The sequence below is a fragment of the Tachyglossus aculeatus genome, chromosome 1 (assembly GCF_015852505.1).
Source record: "Tachyglossus aculeatus isolate mTacAcu1 chromosome 1, mTacAcu1.pri, whole genome shotgun sequence".
NCBI lineage: Eukaryota > Metazoa > Chordata > Mammalia > Monotremata > Tachyglossidae > Tachyglossus > Tachyglossus aculeatus.
This window is the reverse complement of record NC_052066.1, coordinates 89,750,745-89,766,401: the sequence shown is the minus strand read 5'-3', so window position 1 is coordinate 89,766,401 and position 15,657 is coordinate 89,750,745. Positions and strand designations below refer to the sequence as shown.

Here is a 15,657-nt window from a genome sequence, read left to right as displayed (position 1 = left end):
CCTCCCTCCTCAGCCCTCTCTCCTCAGCCCTCCCTCCTCAGCCCTCCCTCCTCAGCCTTCTCTCCTCAGCCCTCCCTCCTCAGCCCTCAGGTCTCTTTCCTATCACCCTCTGTGCCCCCAGCTCTCCCCTCCGCCCCTTCTGCCCTCAGCCCTATCCCCTCCTTCCCCTTTCCTCTCCCTCACCTTTACACCTCATTCCCTGAAAGTAGTAAACCTCAAACAATGATTTAAGTTGAAAAATACTTCCTGAGAACTTTCACGGTTGAAGACCGGCTCAGAATTAACACCTTAAGGGAAGCAGCGGCAATATTTGGAGAGATCCCAGAAGCCCCGTCAACGGAAGCAGCGTTCATTCGTCGTCAATCATATTTAACGAGCACTTAAACTGTGTGCAGAGCACAGTACTAAGAACTTGGGGAAGTACAGTACAACAATAAACAGTGACAGTCCCTGCCCACAATGAGGTCACAGTCTCATACCCTTTCAGTGCTATTGGAAAATTTGGAAAATGGATTTGAGCGCTCACTGGGTGCGAATCACGTGAACTTTAAAACACAGGGGAGAGTGCGGTAGTACCATAAAATAGAATTGGGAGACGTTCCTGCCCTCAAGGATTTTGCAATTTAGTGGAATATAACTATAGAGAAAATCAACTGTGATGGTACCATTCAAGAATATGTTATTTTCAGAAGTGCGTCTGTAGATCGTAGTTAACAGAACCGGTGGGTTAGGAAACTCACGGTTTTGTTCACATTCCCAGTGGTCTCCTGCCATGGGAATTTATTTTTCTTCTGTGTTATGTTATTTGGTACCTAGGGACCTTTTTCACTTCAACCTGAAATATTTTGACTTCAAGGAGCGGAATTTTTCTCACAAAACACTATCCCGGGAGAGGTTTGGAATTCAACATGTAGACTTGCAGTTTTCCACCCTCGCTTGTAAGGGGATGTAAGTTTCTTGTAACCTCAGACTTAAAGTGACCAAGGTTTTTTCTTCAATTAAGGTTGTCCTTTGCCTTCTGGTGCGATCATTCTAGGATTTGACCCTGGTGGCTGGTGGATGGCTTGGAGGTCTGAAGCATTTTGATAAGAAAAAAGGGATCCAAAGGTAGCAGACTGAAAATTTAATGTAATGTTGCACTGCCCGAGTTCAGGTTTGGGCCAAACCTAACATGTAAGGATTACTCGGGGAGTTTTCAGAGATACTTGTCAGTTTTATTATCTTTAATATTAGCGCTCTCATAAGAGGCTGTTATTACAATGATGTTTCCCACCGGGAACCTTGTTTGATGTTAACTAGGGCAGGAATTTGCCCAGTTAGAAGTCTTCAAGTCTTTTTTTGAAGGTCTGAATTGTATTGCACTGGAGGAAGAGAATTACTAAAACAGCCTAATCTTGCTAGAAGGAGCACCAAAAAGGCCAACTAAGCCACAATCCAGCTGTGGAAAATATTAGTGGAAGGCAGATTATTCTGATGAAACTGTTTCTTAGCAGCCTAGCCCAGACTTTCGCTGATCCAGATTTTTTTTAATGGTATTTTTTTAAGGGCTTACTGTTGTGTCGTGCACTGTTCTAAGCACTGGGCTCCATACCAATTAGGTTGGGTGCATTCCCTGTCCCATGAGGGGGCTCAAAGCCAAAGAAGGAGGGAGGACAGAGTTTGAGTCCCCAGTACCTGTTGACACAGCTGAAGCCCAGAGAAATTAAGTGACTTGCCCAAGGATGAACAACTGGCGAGAGGCAGAGCCAGGATTTGAACTCAGGTCCTCTGGCTCCCAGACCTGTGCTCTTTCAGCTGGGTTTCGCTCTCTGTCCTCAGAGAAAGAAGCCCTGGTGGAAGTCAGTGTTGAGGATAATTGCATATGCTTACTTTACTTCATTTTTTATTATTTGCATTTCCTTTGATTACATATATTTCTTAGGACGTATCCTTGCTGAATGGATAATTTATTATTAGTAATGATAATGATATCTGTAAAGCGCTTAATATTTACCAAGCACTGTGGTAAGCACAGAAGTAAATACAAGACAGTCAGGGCTTACAATGTAAGAGGAAGGTAGAACAGCTGTTTTGCCCCCATTTTACAGATGAGGAAACTGAGATGTAGAAAATTTACATGGAGTTGACCGAGATTGCACAAGTGGGAGGTGGCGGAGCTGGGATCAGAATCTGACCCTCTCGACTCTTGTGGTCTTTTCAGAAAGCCATGTCGCTTCCCGAAGGAAATTTCCCAATAGGTGATGCCCTGAAAGATTTTTCCTGGTAGTGGATTAGTCCCGTGGTTGAAGAATAAACATTTTTCCAATAGTCGATATGCTAAAATGCATAGAATTTTTTTTCTAATTTCAAACCATGACATTCTTTCCTGTAGTTCTGTTTTTACTGCTGCTCCAATTGGAAAGATGGTCCTTTACCGTGACAAGGCCACCGTGTATTAAAGGGAAGTACCAAGGGCTTTTGGGTCCAAAGTAGTATCAAAACCTGGCATCTTTTAAGAACTTGCATTGAAGCACCAATATTTGGAAGAATAGGGCAACTTGAATTACGTGCCTTGTGCTGCTTAGGAAAAATAATATATTCGCTCTGGCTGACACTTGGATTTTTTTGTTTGTTTTGAAGAAGAGCCTTTAATCAGTTTCTTTTTAGCAAAATAACATGTAAAGCATGATATTTTCACAATCATAAAATTGGTGCCTTCCCTTTGTTGAAAGCACTGAATAGAAAATCCTTTTATGGTGGACTTCGTTGTGAATATTTAATCTTACTTTATTTTTTTGAGCCTGATTTGTAGGGACACAGGAATTACTTTCATCTAGTGTGATGCAGTAAAATTCAAGACCAATACAAGTACAACTGGGATATAGACAATGCATTTGGGCAGAGAAGTTAATAATGTATCAGTTTTCTGGTGGCATCATAATCATAAAACCCTTCACCAACAGACCGCAGAAGAAAATTGAGCAGCTGTTTCATTTAAACGGCAGCTTGAATGAAACTAAACCCAAAATCCAGCCTGTAACTGTCACATGGGTTTTTAGGTACGATATTGCCCACTAAAACAAATTACCCAGTCAATTAATGGCATTTATTAAGATCTTACCGTGTGCAGAGTACTATACTAAGCACTTAATGTTTTGGTAATTAAAATATTGGCGTATCTTGTGTTCCTCCTTTTTCCCCAAAAGCCCTCAGGGTGGCTAATCAGTAATTACAGACCTCTGTTCAACTGAGACGTTTCAGTGTATTCTGTGGTGGTGGTTGTGTTTCCACCAGTTGAACCGATGGTAGCACAGCTTCGATAGGCTGATGGTTGGGTTGCTACCCTTGCAATTTTGCCTAGTTTTGAAGAGAAGGTACAGTTAAGTCGGTTTTATTTTGAGCTTAACTAGGTAGTGAAGTATAGCTTTACTTTGGTATTGGCATTTAACAAATGTTTTGAAAGGGATATTTCAGAAGGCCTGGAAAAAGTGAACTAACATCGAATAAAAGCTGACAGCCTGTTAGAAGTGGTAGAGTACTCTGTACATAGTAAGCGCTCAATAAATGCCACTGATGATGAAAAGAGTTTTACCCCTATTGAACAAGTCTGTAACAGTTCCGGCACTTATCGCTTGATTGGTTTTAAAAAAAAATGTTTCAGACTGGGTTTCTGGAGTGATAACCTCTTGAAAAATGGAACAAAAATTTCCTTCCCAGAACCTGACAATTCTGACTTCAAATGATGGTGTCCCTCCGTAAAGGTTATGTGTTTTTATTAAGTCATGAACAATTGAAATGAAAGTCATTGAGGAATTAGTATCTGTTTGGTGAGGGTGGCGGGGAGTAGGGGAGAGGGAAGGAGAAAGGTGTGGCGTAAAGGAAATGAAAAATAAGCTATTTGTGTGACCTGTAGTAGGGGAAAAAACTTTTTATTTTCCTCCCACTATATTAGTGAGGAAGGAAATCTGAAAAATACGGAAGTGATATTAGGCCCGCAGTAATTTACAATAGACCCCCATCCTGCGCCTCACGTTTTCTAGCCAGGAGTGAGGTTGAAGAAAGAGACCCTGCTAGAGGTTGAGTGAAGGAGGTAAGAGTTGTTTTGCCCAACATCTCGTGTCTTGTGATTGAATTGGAAGTTACTGGTTTTCGCATTTTGCAAGTGTAAAACCAGACACACTCAGTCATGCACCCTCGAGGACCACCCAGCTTCATTTATGAAGATATACACGGGGTTAAAGCCTGCTAAGCAAAGATAAATGAACCAGTAACTTTTTCGTTCAGCCTATGGAGCATATTTTCCTGTAAAATTTGGCAAAGAATACGGCTGGAGGGTTATTTTAACAGGCCCCTGGTAAAGGCAAATGCTTACTCTGAATGAGGGCAGGCTCCTGTTGCCTTGTAGAATTTCCAAAACTTGAGAAGGTAAAGGAACATTATAACCTGCCTTCAAGCTAAATATTTACAGTGTTCCACTAAAAGAGAGATGTCCTCTCGGTTTTACACGTACAATTCACTCTACTTAGGTTTAAGTTCTAAAAATCCCCTTTAACCTTCCTCCTGAAATATTTGGATTATTTGAGGCCAGCCGGCACAGCCTAAATGTCTGAAGTAAATGAATTAGAAAAGCTTAGTTGTTGCATTTCTGGAACTGAGCATAAATACATAGAGGGGGAAAAAACCCAATTCCTTTATCATGATTATTTTCTTGAAGAAAACCAATGGGCAGTAAGCTTCTTGAAGCTTACATTGGGTCCTGAAATTTTTATCATGAAACAAGGATACTTCTTTCCATGATCCTCCTCCTCCTCCTCCTCCTCCTCTCCCCCCCCCCAAGTAAAGCAAGCTTTAATATTTATTTTTTTATCCAAATATCTGTAGCCATTAAATCGATAGGCATTGTGGCTCAGAGCATGGACTCTGGGTCTGTGCCCTTTAAGTAGCCCCTCGGCCCTTAAATGTGCCTACCCTATTGCAGGGTATGTTCCCAAGGATTTAGTACATTGTTCTGTACACTGTAAGCATATGCTAAATATTATGGATGGATGGATGGGGCTGGGAGACAGAAAACCCAGTTCTGGCACTGACTTACCATGTGATCTCGGGGAAATTGCTTAACCACTCTGGGCCTCATTTCCTCACCAGTAAAATGGGAATAAGGTAGATTGTGAGCCCTGTGAGGGATAGAAGCAGCGTGGCTCAGTGGAAAGAGCCCAGGCTTGGGAGTCAGAGGTCGTAGGTTCAAATTCTGGCTCAGCCGCTTGTCGGCTGAGTGACTTTGGGCAAGTCACTTAACTTCTCTGTGCCTCAGTTACCTCATCTGTAAAATGGGGATGAAGACTGTGAGCCCCCCGTGGGACAACCTGATCACCTTGTATCCTCCCCAGCGTGTAGAACAGTGCTTTGCACATAGTAAGCACTTAACAAATGCCATCATCCTTATTATTATTATGGGAACTGTGTCAAGACTGATGATCTTAGAATTTAGTATTATGCCATTATAATAATAGAGCCACACTATATTCACTTGTCTATAATCTTAGCAAAAACAAGCAATTCCCCTGCCATCAGCCTGTCCCCACCTCAGGCTCAGTAGGGTGATTATGGGAAGGAAGATGGCCAGTTAGCTGGGCACTTTTATTTTTTTTTTTTAATTGAAGGTAGAGGAACTGCATTTCTCTATTTCTGCAAGGGCTATTTAGTCTAGGCATAAGGAAAGGCTAGTAGGCCAGACTGACCATAGAACTTCTCTGGAGAACTTCAGTAAGTTTTCATCTTCCCTAAGCCCTCTTTTCCTCTTCTCCCAACCCCTTCTGCGTCCCACTGATTTGCTCTCTTTATTCACCCCCCCACCTCAGTCCCACAGCACTTAGGTACAGATCCACAATTTATTTATATTATCCCCCCTCTAGACTGTAAACATATTGTAGGCAGGGTACATGCTTTGCACATAGTAGGCGCTTAGTAAATGCCATTATTCTTATTATTATTATTATTATTATGTGTACCAACTCTGTTGTATTGGACTCTCCCAAGCGCTTAGTATATTTCTCTAAACACAGTAAGCTCTCAATAAATACGAGTGATTGACTTTGGCAGGTTTCAGAATCTTGTCTTGGAGGCAGTGGAAGTAGCTAAATGATTTCTTGAGGTTCTTTTTCAAAGTGGCTCCGAGATTCTCGGAAAGTGGAAAAATGGCAGTTCTGCCTGTAAACATTTCTGGGTTCAAGGAAACTTGTCAACAAATGAAGTGTCCAGCAGAGCATTAACTTCCTGACCACTCAGAGCATTTTATAGTAACTTTCTGTAACACTAAGCTGCAACAGCTGTTCTCCCAAGATCTACTAACCGTGGACTCACTTCAGTTTTTTTGTGGGTGCTGCACTTTGATTTATATTTGGTCACTGAGTTGAACGGAATGAGAGGTGTTTGGTCAGCTTGCAATTAGACAGAGCCTTTTCCAATTTGCAAACTACTCAGATCCCCTTACTTCTCCCTTCCTTCTGGTCTTAGCTGCAAAAATAACTTCTTAGTTGGGCCCATGTTAATATCAGTGCTTGGGGAGAAATGGTGATTGAGGAGATACTTCTTACATTGCTTGCAGCCTAGTATTAAGCACGGTAGAATCCACCTGCAGGAAATAACCTTATGAGGTTAGTTGTACCCACCTGAAAATACAGTTTTAGTAGATAACTACATTTCAATCCAGGTGTTTATTTTCTCAGCCTAGAAGGTTGACCTGAGAGATTCATCAACATCAGTGGTATTTATTGAGCGCTTACTGTATGCAGAGCACTGTACCATGCACTTGAAAGAGTCCAATACAACAGAGTTGGTAGGCACATTCCCTGCCCACAACGAGCTTACATTCTAGAGGGGGAATCAGATGTTAATAGAAATGTGTCTTATTATAGATCAGTGATGTAAGTGTGCTTATGGTTAATCTTGGTTCCTATTTTAAGGCGTATAATTGCCCATATTGTTTTATATATCTAGGGTAGGGACTAGGGTAGGGACTTTCTCTATGTGATGCCAATTTGTACTTCCCAAGTGCTTAGTACAGTGCTCTGCACATAGTAAGCGCTCAATAAATACGATTGATTGATTGATAGATATATCTAGGAACTTGGCTATCTGGTTTTCATAACCTAGATTGTCATTGCTGTGATAAGGTGGAAGTGACATGCTGAGCAAAGGAAAAAGTTTATATTTACATAGCGCTCTTTTTCCAGGGGAGGGCAAAACCCTTCCTAGTAATTTTTTAAGTAATGCTCCAAATCCTCCTTTGAGAACAGGAGTGAAAATGAAATGGCTGGAGAAGATGGCGCATAAAGGAGAAAGGGAAACAGCATGAGTCGGCCTTTTGGGAGGGGAGACGGATGTGTGTTTTCTGGGCTTTTAATTGTGCACATGGATTTTCTAAATTCCTCTTAGTTGCAGATAGAACAATCAAGTTTTATTTAATTAGGCTATCACTTTAAGCCCAGGAACGTGGTCATTAATAGCTCCTTGGAGATCGGGATGTTTCTCTTCTGGTTCATCTTTTGGGCCTTCATCATCATCATCATCAATCGTATTTATTGAGCGCTTACTGTGTGCAGAGCACTGTACTAAGCGCTTGGGAAGTACAAATTGGCAACATATAGAGACAGTCCCTACCCAATAGTGGGCTCACAGTCTAAAAGGGGGAGACAGAGAACAAAACCAAACATACTAACAAAATAAAATAAATAGAATAGATATGTACAAGTAAAATAAATAGAGTAATAAATAATGTACAAACATATATACATATATACAGGTGCTGTGGGTAAGGGAAGGAGGTAAGATGGAAAGATGGAGAGGGGGATGAGGGGGAGAGGAAGGAAGGGGCTCAGTCTGGGAAGGCCTCCTGGAGGAGGGGCCTTCATAAACTGTCTCATAAGTTTTCACGTGGAATTCTTCCCTTGGGCAACAACGATCTGTTCTTTGTGGTCCCGAGGTGACAGGAAATTTGAGTGAGAGGGAGGTGGGATTGCGACTTTGTGCAGGGATTTTCCTTAATTTAAATATTTCCCCCCCCCCTTGAGCCCCTTGCCCCAGAGCGAAAGCCTCAGAGGACTTTATTTAGGAACATGGAAAACGGTAGTGTCATGTCCCCACACTTCAGCCTTCCCTCCTCTCACCCCCAACCCCCTTCTAGAGCCTGAGCTGGCCACCACCAGCTGCTGTTCAGGTCACTGCTCCCCCTCTCCAAGATGGCTTATCCCCACCCCATCTTCCCTCAGCAGCTTTCTTCGGATGGAGACTGGTCAGAGTATTCCCCAGGGCCCTTCAGGGACGGATCTTTTAGACTGCGAGCCCACTGTTGGGTAGGGACTGTCTCTATATGTTGCCAATTTGTGCTTCCCAAGCGCTTAGTACAGTGCTCTGCACATAGTAAGCGCTCAATAAATACGATTGATTGATTGATTGATCTTGTCTTACGCTATCGAGTCGTCTCCGGCCTAAAGCGATTCCATGGGCACGTCTCTCCCAGAACGCCCCACCTCCATCTGCAGTCGTTCTGGTAGCGTATCCGCTGGGTTTTTTGGGTAGAAATACAGAAGGGGTTTGCAGTTGCCGCCTTCTGCACAGTAAACTGAGTCTCTGTCCTCAATTCTCTCCCATGACGCTGCTGCCCAGCACAGGTGAGTTGGACGTGTAGCAGATTGCCTCCCACTCGCTGGCCACTCCTAAGAGAAGCAGCATGGCATAGTGAATAGAGCATGGGCCTGGGAATCAAGGTAATGGGTTCTAATTCCGGCTCCACCACTAGTCTGCTGTGTGACCTTAGGCAAGTCACTTTTACATCTCTGGGCCTCAGTTACCTTATCTGTAAAGTGGGGATTGAGACTGAGCCCCATGTGAGGCAGGGACTGTGTCCAACCCAATTTGCTTGTATCCACCCCAGCTCTTAGTACAGTGCCTGGCACGTAGCGCTCAATAAATGCCATAATAATGATAATAATAACGATTATTGTTATTATTACCATCGTTGTTATTAGCCTCTGCCCAAGCTAGGAATGGAACGGGTATGCCTCTGCTTGACTCTCCCTCGCATCGCCGAGACTGGTAGAGAACTGGAAAGTCTCCAGGTGCCATCCAGAGAGGGGTCATGAGCAGGTAGAAGCATTCATTCCAACCCTTAACCTATTCCAGCGCTTAGACTAGTGCTTGGCACATAGTAAGCGCTTAACAAATACCATCATTATTATTCCACAGTCACGTCTTACTGTTAGTTTTGTGAAGTAACCCTCTACCTTGTTTTAAAATGACACCCAAGTTACATCTTTCCCAGGTGTCCCAAGTGCTTTTTACAGACGTACAGGTGCAAAAGCAGGAAGGCAGTAAACAGTAAAGCAGAACTGGTGCCAATATTATACCTTCTCTTCACCAACTGCTGCTTAGAGAAGCAGCGTGGCTCAGTGGAAAGAGCCCGCGCTTTGGAGTCAGAGGTCATGGGTTCAAATCCTGGCTCCACCACTTGCCAGCTGTGTGACTTTGGGCATGTTACTTAACTTCTCTGGGCCTCAGTTCCCTCGTCTGTCAAATGGGGATGAAGACTGTGAGCCCCCCGTGGGACAACCTCATCACCTTGTAACCTCCCCAGTGCTTAGAACAGTGCTTTGCACATAGTAAGCGCTTAATAAATGCTGTTATTATTAACTGTAGTCTGTCACCTGCCAGATTGTATCTGCTAATCAGTCAAGAAGCAGCTTGGCCTAGTCAGTGCTAGGTTAGTCGGGAGTCCCTGCTCTGCTCCTTGTCTTCTGCGTGACCTTGGGCAAGTCACTTCTCTAAGCCTCAGTCTCTCATCTGTAAAATGGAGTTAAAATACCTGTTCCTCCTTGCACTGGGAACCCCATAAGAGGCAGGCACTGTGCCCGACCGCATTATCGTCTTTTTCCAGCGTTTAGCTCAGTGCTTCTAAGCACGTAGAGAAGCACCAGCATAACTAGTATTTGCTGATTGAGTACTGTGTGCAAAACCCTATACTAAGCCCTTGGCAGAATAGAATAATTGTTCATAACACGTGGTTCCTGTTCCTCAGGAGCTTAAACTCTACTCGGGGGAAACTGTAGGAGCCACCTGGGAAAACAAGACTTACCGTCTCAACTTGATTCTTATTGAATTCTCAGAGTTTATTCCCAGCAGACTTTTGAAGCCTCTTGTTCTCCGGAGGCATACAAAGGATGTGCCAGTTCCACACATCTGGTGTGGATCACTGTTGCCCTGGTGTACGATTTATACCGTTTATGAAGCAAGACATTTGCCACTCTCAACGCTTAATGCCTACCTGAACTCCGACTAGGCTTTCTAAGAAAAAAGACCTTTTCCTTTTGAAGCCTCTGTACTTCCTGGACCTGGATTGCCAGAAGAGCAGAGGGTCCCTGGACAACGCTCTGACTCAATTTCTGGTAGTTGTGTTAATTTGTGGCCATCCTAAAAATCCCTCCTCCTCCAAAAAGCCTTCCCTGATTAATTTGGCCTTTTTTGGATAGAGCACGGACTCAGGAGTCAGAAGGACCCGGTTTCTAATCTTGGCTCTGCCACTTGTCTGCCCAGTGACTTTGGGCAAGTCACTTCTCTGTGTCTCAGTTATTTCATCTGTAAAATGGGCATTAAGACTGTGGGACGTGGCCCGCGTCCAACCTTCGGGGCCTGGCACGTAGTAAGTGCTTAACAAATACCTTAAAAGAATGCCGATCACTGCAAATTAAATCAAACCAACAGCCACCGCTAGCATTTACATATTTATACCCATCCTCATTCATTCGTTCATTCAGTCATATTTATTGAGCGCTTACTGTGTGCAGAGCACTGTACTAAGCGCTTGGGAAGTACAAGTTGGCAACATATTGAGACGGTCCCTACCCAACAGTGGGCTCACAGTCTAGAAGGGGGAGACAGAGAACAAAACATATTAACAAAATAAAATAAATAGAATATGTACAAGTAAAATACATAGAGTAATAATAGAGCATTTGTGTATATTTGAATATTCATTCTGATGCCCCTGGTTATATTTTTATGTCTTTCCTGTAGATTCTAAGCTTGTTATGGGCAAGGTACTTGTCTGCTAACTCTGTTGTACTGTGCTGTCCCAAGCACTTAGTGCAGTGCTCTGCACATAGTAAGTGTTTAGTAAATAAGCAGCATGGCCTAATGGCAAGAGCACCGGCTTGGGAATCAGTGGACATGGGTTCTAATCCTGGCTCTGCCACATGTCTGCTCTGTGACCTCAGAGAAGTCGCTTAGCTTCTCTACGCCTCGGTTATGTCTTTGGTAAAATGGGGATTAAGACCGTGAGCCCCATGTGGGTTAAGGACTGCGTCCAACCTGATTAACTTGTATCCACCCAAGTGCTTAGAACAGTGCTTTGCATATAGTAGGTGCTTAAGAAATGCCATTATTATTATTATTATGACTGATTGTCCCCCATTGTTAAGAGTGTATGTTCCTTTTATGTCTCATGCTTCTGTGTTCTTTCCTCTATGCTTAGCATAGAGCATTGACTCTGCAGGTGTTCAGTAAATACCGCTAGTATTACTTTAAAATCCTGGGGCTCAGGGGCTATTGGCATAGCCAATTTACACTATCTCTGCTCTTTAAGTTTGAATCTTGGCCTATTTTGTGAGCTTCCACAGAAAGAGAGATGTAGAAAACCTCTTTTTTTCAGTGAACAAGGTTGGTTGTAAATGAAAACTTTTGACAAGGGGATTGACATCTTTAGTTTAGATCAGACTGGGAAGTTAGGAGCTTAGTAAATGGAAATCTTTAAGAAGAGGATTCATTCATTCTTTCAATCTTATTTATGGAGCACTTACTGTATGCAGAGCACTGTACTAAGTGCTTGGGAAGTACAAGTTGCCAGCATATAGAGACGGTCCCTACCCAACAACGGGCTTACAGTCTGGAAGGGGGAGACGAACAACAAAACAAAACATATCAACAAAATAAAATAAATAGAATAGGAAATATGTACAAGTAAAATAGAGTAATCTGTACAAACATATACAGGTGCAGTGGGGAAGGGAAGGAGGTAGGGTCGGGGGAGGGGGAGAGGAGGGAGGGGGCTCAGTCTGGGAAGGCCTCCTGGTGGAGGTGAGCTCTCGGGCTTTGAAGGGAAGAAGAGAGCTAGCTTGGCGGATGTGGGGAGGGAGGGCATTCCAGGCCGGGGGAGAACGTGGGCCGGGGGTTGACGGCGGGACAGGCGAGAATGAGGCACGGTGAGGAGGTTAGTGGCAGAGGAGCGGAGGGTGCGGGCTGGGCTGTAGAAGGAAAGAAGGGAGGTGAGGTAGGAGGGGGCGAGGTGATGGACAGCCTTGAAGCCGAGAGTGAGGAGTTTTTGCCTGATGCGTAGGTTGACTGGTAGCCACTGGAGATTTTTGAGGAGGGGAGTAACGTGCCCAGAGTGTTTCTGCACAGAGATGATCCAGGCAGCGGCGTGAAGTATGGATTGAAGTGGGGAAGAGACAGGAGGATGGGAGATCGGAGAGGAGGCTGATACAGTAGTCCAAACGGGATAGGATGAGAGAGCTTGAACGAGCAGGGTAGCGGTTCGGATGGAGAGGAAAGGGCGGGTCTTGGCAATGTTGCGGAGGTAAGACCGTAAGGTTTGGTGACGGCTTGGATATGAGGGGTGAACGAGAGAGCGGAGTCGAGGATGACACCAAGGTTGTGGGCTTGTGAGATGGGAAGTGTGGTATGCCGTCAACAGAGATGGGAAAGTCAGGGAGAGGGCAGGGTTTGGGAGGGAAGATAAGGAGTTCAGTCTTGGACATATTGAGTTTTAGATGGCGGGCAGACATCCAGAAGGAGATGTCTTGAAGGCAGGAGGAGACACGAGCCTGAAGGGAGGGAGAGAGAGCAGGGGCAGAGATGTAGATTTGGGTGTCATCAGCGTAGAGATGATAGTTGAAGCCGTGGGAGCAAGTGAGTTTACCAAGGGAGTGAGTGTAGATAAAGAACAGAAGGGGACCGAGAACTGACCCTTGAGGAACCCCTACAGTAAGGGGATGGCAGAGGGAGGAGGAGCCCGCAAAGGAGACTGAGAATGAACGGCCGGAGAGATAAGAGGAGAACCAGGAGAGGACGGAGTCTGTGAAGCCAAGGTTGGATAGCGTGTTGAGGAGAAGGGGGTGGTCCACAGTGTCGAAGGCAGCTGAGAGGTCGAGGAGGATTAGGATAGAGTAGGAGCCATTGGATTTGGCAAGCAGGAGATCATTGGTGACCTTTGAGAGGATTGTCTTCTTTAGGATGGAACTTAGTACAGTTCTGGGAGCTAAGGAAATGCCTTGGAGTGAGTGAGTGACTGCGAGGTGGCCATTTCAATATCTAAGTTTATTCCCCTGAATGACCCCTATGTGGGATGGGGATGGTGACCTGATTATCTTGTATCCACCCCAGCACTTAGTACAGTGCTTGAGCTGTAGTGAGTGCTTCTTGTCTTGTCTTACGCCGTCGAGTTGTTTCCAACCCATCACGACTCCATGGACACATCTTCCCCAGAACGCCCCACTCTCCATCTGCATCTTTCTGGTAGCGTATCCGTAGTTTTCTTGATAAAAATACGGAAGTGGTTTTCCACTGCTGCCTTCTGCGCGGTAAACTTGAGTCTCCTCCCTTGACTCTCTCCCATGCTGCTGCTGCTCAGCACAGGTGAGTTTTGACTTGTTGCAGATTGCTTTCCACTGCTGCCCAAGCTAGGAATGGAATGGGTAGGCCTCTGCTAGACTCTCTCTCCCGTAGGTGAGACTGGTAGAGTACTGGAAGCTCTCCAGGTGCGATCCTGAGAGAGGAATAAGTGCTTAACAAATATAATAATAATACAAAATTGGGCATACATTTTTTTCCCCTGATGATTAATTCATTGAGGGTGTTTTTCTTAATACCAGTGATTTAGTAGAATGTCTTTTCAACTATGTTTCCCTTTCAGTTTTGGAGCTGGTACCCAGATTTCTTTCTGGCAGAGAAGTCCTTTTGATTGTAAAACTGATTTTGGTAAAACATTTTCGCAGCTGGAAAACGCTGGCGGAGACCTGAAGGATGGCCGCCATCACTATGAAGGAGCTGTCGTCATTTTGGATGCTGGAGCTCAGTATGGAAAAGTCATAGACCGAAGAGTCCGAGAGCTGTTTGTGCAGTCCGAGATCTTCCCCTTGGAAACCCCAGCCTTTGCCATCAAGGAGCAAGGATTCCGGTAGGTGCCTTTACTTTATTAGTTAAATGGAGTGCTTACTGTGCGCAGAGCACTGTACTAAGCTCTTGGGAGAGTGCAGCATGACACATTCCCTGCCCACAACGCAGTCTAGGGGGAGAGACAAACATGAATATAAATAAGTAAATTACAGATACATTCATCAGTGGCACGAGGAGACCACCAGGTCTTGTCTAAGGCCTGCTGATTGCGCGGTTCATATCTCATGTCTTTTCATTTTTACCTTTTAAGCCTCTGAACTGCTGCTCCTAAGGAAATTAGAGACCATGTTCTCTTTCACTAGAAATTTCCCATGGCTGTTTGTTGTTTTTTAATGTAAACACAGTTTCTTTTCTTGCATCCCAGCTTCAGTTCAGAGCAACTCTTGCAAGTGTCTGCTGTGTGACCTTGGGCGTCACTTCACTTCTGTGCCTCAGTTGCTTCATCTATACAATTGAGGATTAAGACTCTGAGCCCCATGTGGGACATGGACTGTGTCCAGCCTGATTAGCTTATCTACCCCAGTGCTTAGTCCAGTGCCTGGCACATAATAAGCTCTTAACAAATACAATTAGAAAAAAAAGAGGGAATAACTGATATGAGTCTTCCAAGACTTAAAAGGCCTCCCTTTTTTATGTTAGGCCTTTTTTTTGGCTATTAGAGCATCTCTGGTGGGAAATGCCCCCCTCCTTCTCCATTCGCCCCAACTCTTTGCCTTCCTTACCCCCCCTCTACCAAGGTAAATACAGGTGGACTTTTAAGATGTATAGTTACAAGGCAGCTGAAGACAGTTCAATGCAAATGTGACAAGAGAACAAATACAAATATTTTTTGTAAAACTTGGCAGAAATTGTTGTTGTGACATAGTGCTCTCTCACTTCTGAAGGAAGAATGAGTAAGAATTCAATAAGTCACAGCCAGCTTAGATCTGTCTCCTGCCTTGAGAATCCCTTAGCTGTGGAGCTCGCTTTATCGAGTGCTTGGGCGTTTAACGTGCCCTGCCTTGCACTTTGCTTTGAGGGTCAGCAAACCCGAGTCTTGGTTTGATTGGAAAAGGGATGCCACAACTTAAGGTTCTTAGAAAAAGTTTCTCTTCTCCCCCTGTGTGTTAACAGACTTGGGCAGTAGCAATCTATCCAATCTTTACTGCATGTGTTATATATGCATTTGTAAGATTGTCCACGTGCAAGCTTATACCATTGGTTAAATTGCTTGTTACGTACCTTTGAAGAAATAAAAGTGACTTAAAAATTAGCAATAGTTTTTCAGAGCACAAGCTGTGAAAGTGACATTTTTAATTTCCAGATGTGCCGCTTTTGCTCTGATTTTGTTGTCCTACTTTATCTTAGAAGGTATAGGAAAGGTCTCCTGTTCCTTTTTTTACTTCTCTCAATCGTGCTTTCGTTTGCCAATTAGTAGTACACACTTCTAAATGTGGTTAATGTTGGTTGATTCTG

The 15,657-nt window shown here is 44.1% G+C and overlaps 1 protein-coding gene across 1 annotated transcript in view; it reads left to right on the top strand.

Moving 5' to 3' along the window:
• Positions 1-15,657, top strand: part of GMPS (guanine monophosphate synthase) — a 74,641-nt gene that overhangs the window by 1,743 nt on the left and 57,241 nt on the right. Inside the window, exon 2 of the mRNA XM_038752736.1 lies at positions 14,022-14,203. Coding sequence (XP_038608664.1) covers positions 14,022-14,203 — 182 coding nt within the window. The remainder of the gene's footprint in view (positions 1-14,021; positions 14,204-15,657) is intronic.